The sequence below is a fragment of the Myotis nattereri genome, assembly GCF_964212035.1.
Source record: "Myotis nattereri genome assembly, chromosome: 3".
Taxonomy (NCBI): domain Eukaryota; kingdom Metazoa; phylum Chordata; class Mammalia; order Chiroptera; family Vespertilionidae; genus Myotis; species Myotis nattereri.
The window spans coordinates 178,606,359-178,614,043 of record NC_138077.1 but is presented as its reverse complement, the minus strand read 5'-3'; the positions used below and the strand labels follow the sequence as shown (position 1 = coordinate 178,614,043).

Sequence of the window (7,685 nt, the reverse complement as noted above, 5' to 3'; positions counted from 1 at the left end):
TTATGGCATCCCGGCCTAATTTGCATATTTCCATATATATATACACACACACATACACACACACATACATACTAGAGGCCTGATACATGAAAATTCATGCAAGAGTAGGCCTTCCTTCCCCCGGCTGCCGGCACCAGCTTCCCTCCAGCACCCGGGACCTGGGCTTCCCTCCTCTGGCCGCCTGCAGGCACCCGGGACCAGGCCTGGCTTCCCTCGGGTTGCCCTCAGGCACCCAGGACCCGGGACCCGGGCTGGCTTCCCTCCGGGGCTGGCTTTGTCAGGAAGGACATCCGGAATGACATCCAGAAGTTGTCCAGTCTAATTAGCATAGTACGCTTTTATTATAGATCAGCCAACCTCCAGGCAACACTGGGCAGTAGGTACCATTATCATGAGGGCATCTTACAGATGAAGAATCTGAGATACACTAAGGGCAAGTAATTTGTATAAGGTGCTAGAGGTGGATCTAGGATTGTATCTCTTTAGAACTTTCAACCAAATTATACTGCTCCTGGCTACTACAAGAAACACTGGCTTAGGAGAAAAACCAAGATGGCGGCATAGGTAAACACCGGAAATTGCTGCCTCCCACAACAAATTCAAAAATACAACTAAAAGACAAAATGGACATCATCCAGAACTACAGGAAGGCGGGCTGAGCAGAAATTCTACAACTAGAAGGAAAGAGAAAAGCACACTGAGACTCAGAGAAGCTGCGGAGGTGGAGTACAGAGGTACGGAGGCTCGAGAGCACGCGGCAAGGGCTGGCAACTGAGGACATGGCTGTCTTTTTGAATCGGGAGGGTGCCACAAGCCCCCGACTGCTCTGAACTCCAGTTCTGGGCGAGTCTCTGGGGACCCAGACTCATATGGGGAGAGACTGGACTGTCTAGCAGCAGGCAGAACTCGGAATTCAAGGGCGGCTTTCTCTCAAAGGTGCTTGCATCGATTACAGGGACACTGAGATGCAGGGCCCCTTAGGGCAGGGCTGAGGATCAGCCAGAGCTGCTTGCTCCACCCTGTTGTCCCCAAGACCCCGCCCCACCCAAGCTGCAGCAGAGGCTTTTGCATATGAAAGGCCTGGCCCTTTGCAATCTGAAAATTACCTAGCAAACTGAAGTTGGGCCAGACAGACCCAGAACTTCCAAGAGAAGGCCCAAGGCCCCACACCAGCTTGCATTGCTTCACAGCTGGGCCTCATTTGGGCACCTCCAAACCCCAAACAAGGAAGGGAAATCTGCAGATCTCTTCGTAGCTCCTGCTGGGTAGCCTCAGGCAGAGGCTAAATTAGCACCTCCTTAGATCCAAGAGCCAGTGTACCCAGTGGTCAGAGTGGGACCATCCAGATTACAACTCCTCAGATCCATAAGGGTCACACTCAAGGGGCAGACTCAGTGAGCACCAAAGCCCCACTGAAGTAAGTCTTGCCCCATAAGGGTGTATTCAGCACAGAAGTTCTCCCACTGTAGACGCAGCCGATTCTCACAGCCAGTACGCCTGGAGGTCAATTCCTCTCAGTGATACCTATAACAATCAAGACTTAACTACAACAAGACTGTGCACAAAGCTCACAAAGGCATGCACCAAGAGTGTCCACCTCAGGTAATTGGGGAGGCTGAGCCACTAGGCCCTATAGGACACCTAGCACACAAAGCCACTCTACCAACAAAGGGAAGCATAAAAAAAAAATGCAGAGACAAAGAAACAGGACACAAATGACAGAAATGGAGGAAAGCAAACTACTGGATACAGAATTCAAAAACCACACTTATAAGGGTTTTCAAGAATATTCTAGAAACCGCCGATAAATGTAGTGAGACCCTCGAGATTATGATAAAGGACCAAATAGAAATTAAGCATACACCGACTGAAATAAAGGATATTATGCAGAGTTCCAATAGCAGACTAGAGGATCGCAAGAATCAAGTCAAAGATTTGAAATACAAAGAAGCAAAAACAGCCAACCAGAAAAGCAAAATGAAAAAAGAATCCAAAAATACGAAGACAGGGTAAGGAGCCTCTGGGACAGCTTCAAGCGCACCAACATCCGAATTATAGGGGTGCCAGAAGAAGAGAGAGAGCAAGATATTGAAAACCTATTTGAAGAAATAATGACAGAAGACTTCCCCTACCTGGTGAAAGAAATAGACTTACAAGTCCAGGAGGTGCAGAGAACCCCAAACAAAAGGAATCCAAAGAGGACCACACTAAGACACATCATAATTAAAATGGCAAGAGCAAAAGACAAAGAGAAAATCTTAAAAGCAGCAAGAGAAAGACAGTCAGTTACCTACAAGGGAGTACCCATACGACTGTCAGCTGATTTCTCAACAGAAACTTTGCAGGCCAGAAGGGAGTGGCAAGAAATATTCAAAGTGATGAATAGCAAGAACCTACAGCCTAGATTACTTTATCCAGCAAAGCTATCATTCAGAATTGAAGGTCAGATAAAGAGCTTCACAGATAAGGAAAAGCTAAAGGAATTCATCACCACCAAACCAGTATTATATGAAATGCTGAAAGGTATCCTTTAAGAAGAGGAAGAAGAAGAAAAAGGTAAAGATACAAATTATGAACAACAAATAGACATCTATCAACAAGTGAATCTAAAAATCAAGTGAATAAATAATCTGATGAACAGAATATACTGGTGATTATAATAGAATCAGGGGCATAGCAAGGGAGTGGACTATTCTTGGGGGGGAAAGGGGTGTGGGGGATGCGGGAAGAGACTGGACAATAATTGTGCACCTATGGATGAGGACAGTGGGAGGGGGGTGAGGGCGGAGGGTGGGGTGTGAACTGGGTGGAGGGGAGCTATGGGGGGAGAAGGAGGAACAACTATAATAATCTGAACAATAAAGATTTAAAAAAAAAAAAAGAAACACTGGCTTAGGAATCAGGACACCTAGGTTTCCAACTTGACCTTGGGCAAATCACTGCACTCCCAGTATGGGAAAGCAGAGGACAGATGCCTATTTCAGAGCTACAAGACTTCTGTAGCTCAAAGGTTGATCCAACCAGACCTCTCTTAATATAGTAAGATCAACGGGGTGTAGCCTAATTTAGGGGATGTAGCACCTGGCCTGCAATCAGGCCTTTGCCAGTCAGATGGTATGTGGCAGGTGAATTCCCACTTTGGGCCTGTTCCCATCTGTTAAGTGAGGGTTGGACAGGCAGGCTCCAAGTGCTCCTCCCACTCTAGACTTCCTGAATTCTATATCATTCTATTAACTCATACACTTATGAGAGTGTAAAATTAATTGGTTTTTAAAAGTGCTTACATTTGGCTAGCCTTCATTATAGAGTACAAATTTAAATATAGATGCATCTATTTGCACGAATTCTAATTTCTCATTTATTTTAGGCTAACTTGATTAGATATAAGTAATTCAGTTTTATTTACTGAAATCACTTTTGCACAGGCAGAGGCCATGTGGTATGGTTGAGGGGCACAGGTTTTGTCAATATTTGGGTTCTAGCTCTGATATTTAAGAGCTGTGCATCCTTGAGTAAGGTGCTTAAATTTCAGGTTCACTCATTGGTAAAATGGGAATAACAGCATCTCCCCTGCACAGTTTCAAAGACTGAAAACAGTATATAAAGGGCCTCACAGCACAATGGCACATGGAAAGCCCCCAATAAATAAAAACCAGACCGTTAAAAGCAGTGAGCTCACATCAGTCTGATAATGTACAACTGAAATTATTCAAAGAAACGCTCAACTACACAGTGGGCTCAGAGAAGGCAGCTACCCGCATACCAGGAGCTCTCAATGGACTTTGTACATTAGAATCATCCAGGGGCTTTTAAATTACTGACACTGGCCACATCCTACCCCATAAGCAGAACCTGTGAGTAGGACCACGCTCCCGTACCTCACAGCCCAGCCTTTTTAGGTTTGCTGTCAGAAGCTGCATCTCCTGACCTACATGCTGGGCCTGAGCTCCGTGGTAGGCCTGGGAGCCATGCAGTGGTTCCCAACCTTCCTAATGCCGCGACCCTTTAATACAGATCCTCATGTTGTGGTGACCCCCAGCCATAAAATTATTCTTGTTGCTACTTCATAACTGTAATTTTGCTACTGTTATGAATTGTAATGTAAATATCTGATATGCTATGTGTGTTTTCCGATGGTTGCGACCCACAGGTTGAGAACCACTGCATTAGGGCTTGGCATAGGCTTTACTGAGGGACCCTAATGGTTGGTGTGTGCTTAGGGTGGGTTACTCTTGCAGTAACAAATTGCTTGGAAGTTGTGTGGCAGGTGGAACAGCTGGCCAAGACATGAACTGCAGGGCACTTGGAATCTGCCTAGGACCCTGGGCTCAGGGAGCTGACCATCAGCTACAAGAGGCTGGCCCACCAAACAAGGAGTTTTGTGGCCCCAAACAAGAAGGGCTGAACAGGAGAGTTTGGGGGAGCCGGAGGGAAAAACACTTCCAGACGTCATCGGGTATGCTTTCAGGAGGTGGTGGCTTTGAGCTTGTCCTTGTCAGAGTCTTGTTTGATTTGGACTTGTCGGGAACCTAATCTGGTGAGCAGGAGCAATAAAAGCAGGTGGCGCTGCAGTAGTGGCTCAAGTTTGCTCCTAATTTGCCACATAATTCACACAGAGACTTTAGTATTCACCCATCATGGCTCTAGGATCTAACTCTGCACTGACGATAAGGTCATAGTGGCACTCAAAGCCTGCTATCCTTTATTTGTGGAAGAAACAGTTTAAAACACACTTTCCCAGACACCCATCCCCCTTTTGGAATGGAAGGTAGAAATGGTAGAAAAAGAAGGGAAAGAAGACTCTCAAGACAAGGTACCACGTACTATTAAGATGACAAATGTCACCACTGTTTCAAATGAACATGCACGGCTCATCCCAATAGTTTGACTTTATTCAATCGTCTCAACATGATCTCAGTGCAGAGCCACCTCAATAGAGTAGATCTACTGGGGCCATTAGCTGATTATATCAACTTTCTGTGTAACTTAGACTGAAGGGGATTAGAGGAACCAGATCTGTCTGTTATGAACCTCTCGTGGAACCAGCCAGTGACAGACAGCTGTTAAAGACTTTACAGATCTAGTTCCATTTTCTCATGGCCTACCCTCCAGACTATATGCAGCAAGTGTTCTGTGGTCAGACTATGGAGCCAGGAGGGCCTCGGCCATCAACCACTCCCACCCTACACATGGGAAACAGCTGAGAGAAGGGAAGTGACTTGCCTCAGGGCCAGGACAAGAAGTCTGCTCTTTCTTGCCTCCCTGCCTCCTAACAGAAGATATCAAAGGAATGGTATGTGGCAGCATGGCCAGGCCAGAGAAGGGACCAAGCTAATGACTTTAAATACAAATAGTTTGAACAAATGACTGGATAAAAACTGGTTTCCCTAACATGTGCTCATCGTCCATGAGCTGCCCTGGTTCTGAGACCAGCCCCAGAAAGGAGTGCAGGAAAGGGAGCAGCATTAGAATGAACTCCAAGGCTCAACATGAGGAGGGTGGGCTGGGGCATTTAGACAACCTGCACATGGCTCAGTAATTCTATGACTGCTTCTTTGGTGAGAAAGACAACTTCACTGGTGTTCTGGCACCAAACCTCAAAATGGGCAGGGTCCTCCAAGGCCCTCTTGCCAGCGATGATCACAAAGGGGTAGCCAAATTTGTTGGCATCCTTCAGTCTGTTTCCAATAGTCAGATGGGTCCTGTCATCCAGTAGGATCTCCCCACGAAGCTGCGGCACTGCCTCTGAGATGTGGTCATACAGCTGCCCCGTGAGCTCTGCAGCCACCTCTTCCTTACTGCCCTTCTTCGGGGGGATGAGGCAGACTTGGTAAGGAGCCAGGAGGCTAGGCCAGCGAATGCAATCTTCTGTAGAGAGAACCTCAATGGCAGCAGCCAAGATCCGTGTCACACCTAAGCCATAGCACCCCATTTCAGCCAGAGAGGGTTTGCCATGGATGTTGATAAACTGGGCATTGAAAATGGAGGAGTACTTGGTGCCCAGGTAAAACGTGTGCCCCACCTCAATGCCTTTGGTTTCAGTCAGTGGTCCCTGGCAAGCAGGGCAGTTCATTTGAGACGAGCCTAGCGTCTCCACGTTGGCCGAGAAGCTGCAGCTGGTGCAGATAGCAAACCGGTCCTCTCCGATCTCCACTGGGAGCTGGAACTCGTGAGACATCGTGCCCCCGATGCTGCCCACGTCTGCCTGGACCTTGACACACCGCAGCCCCAGCCTGTCAAACAGGCTGCCGTAGGCATCACATACCAGGCTGTAGGTCTGCCGGGCGGCCTCTGGGGAGGAGTCGAAGGTGTACATGTCCTTCATGTAAAACTCTCGGCCACGGAGAAGACCAAAGCGGGGCCTGGGCTCATCCCGAAACTTCCTTGTCACCTGGTACAGCAGGAATGGGAGCTGCTTGTAGGACAGTGTCTTCTGGGAGGCGACCAGGGCTGTAATGGCTTCCTCATGAGTTGGTCCTAAGCAGTATTCCTTGCCATGTCTGTCTCTAAGTCTTAGCAGCTCCCTGCCCATCAAGTCCCACCGGTTGGAGGCTCGCCAGAGCTCTGCTGGGCTGAGGCTGGGCATGTTGACCTTCTGCCCGCCAATGGCCTGCATCTCCTGGTCAATCACCCGCACCAGCTTCTCCATGGCACGAACAGTATAAGGCAGGAGGTGGTAACAGCCGGAGCTTGCTGGGTGGATCAGGCCCACCTGCAGCATCAGCCGCTGGCTCTTACAGGTCAGGTCGCCAGATCTGCCCTCCACTGGGAGCACCTGGTCTTCCCGAAGGTTCTGGGGCTGGAACATGCAGGACAGCGCCAAGCGCTTCCCTCTCCCTGGGGCACAGTGGGAAAACCTGCGGGGAATGTACCCAGAGAGCTGGTGGTTGCAGGTGGCCAGAGCGGGCAGTGCTCTGCATCTTGTCAGCAGCCCTTCCATGACACCCGGGCACAGGGAAGCACTTGTGCCTGGAGAAAAAAGAGTGGTGCAGAAATAAGTGTTAACTGTCTGACCATGAAGTAGCCAGCTCAGTTTGGCCCCAAAAAACCTCGAAGACAGCCACTGATTCTGCAGATGCAAATCCTTTCATTTTGAATATCCTAGCAGATCCAAGTATACGTCTCTTCCCTCTACTGCCATGTAAAAAATATATTTTCCCACGGACAGAAATACAATAGCGTACTGTGAAGAGACATGCACAGGTGGTGAATGCACAGGCTCTGACACCAGGCAGCCTGGATTCCAGAGGGCTTCCCGCTGACTTAACCCCTCTGTGCTCAGCTTCTTCATCTGTAAAATGGGAATAGGACCTACCTTAGAGGTTCATTGTGGGAATTTAGAAGAGTTATAAAAAGTTACTAGAACAGTTATCTAGCACATTGCTATTGTTATTATAGAAAACTGGGGGTAAAAGAAACAAAAAGGAAGCAACTATAATCCCTCGGCTCAGAGACAACTGAAGGTGATGATCCCTTTTCTGTCAGTCCTGTCCTTTGCCCACCCTCCTTAAATGTCTTGTTTTCCGCCCTCCTCACACACACACTCCCTGGTTAGGCCACATACTAATGGCTCCAAGTCAACGTCTACACCCCCATAAGTGTCTCTCGAATTTCAGACCTACCTATCCAACTGCCTCCTGGAGAACACACTGCCTTCACACACTCAGCACCCCAGAAGGAACTCA

General features: G+C 48.2%; 1 protein-coding gene across 1 annotated transcript; it reads right to left on the bottom strand.

The window, feature by feature from the left end:
* Window positions 1-4,881: 4,881 nt before the first annotated feature.
* PARS2 (prolyl-tRNA synthetase 2, mitochondrial) lies at window positions 4,882-6,961 on the bottom strand. Its single transcript, XM_081088575.1, has one exon. The coding sequence runs from the start codon at window positions 6,938-6,940 to the stop codon at window positions 5,513-5,515; it is 1,428 nt and encodes a 475-aa protein (XP_080944701.1). The 5' UTR covers window positions 6,941-6,961; the 3' UTR covers window positions 4,882-5,512.
* Window positions 6,962-7,685: the final 724 nt, after the last annotated feature.

Bases quoted from the DNA above. Each gene is read 5' to 3' on its own strand.
- PARS2 (XM_081088575.1), bottom strand. From the start codon at position 6,940: ATGGAAGGGCTGCTGACAAGATGCAGAGCACTGCCCGCTCTGGCCACC.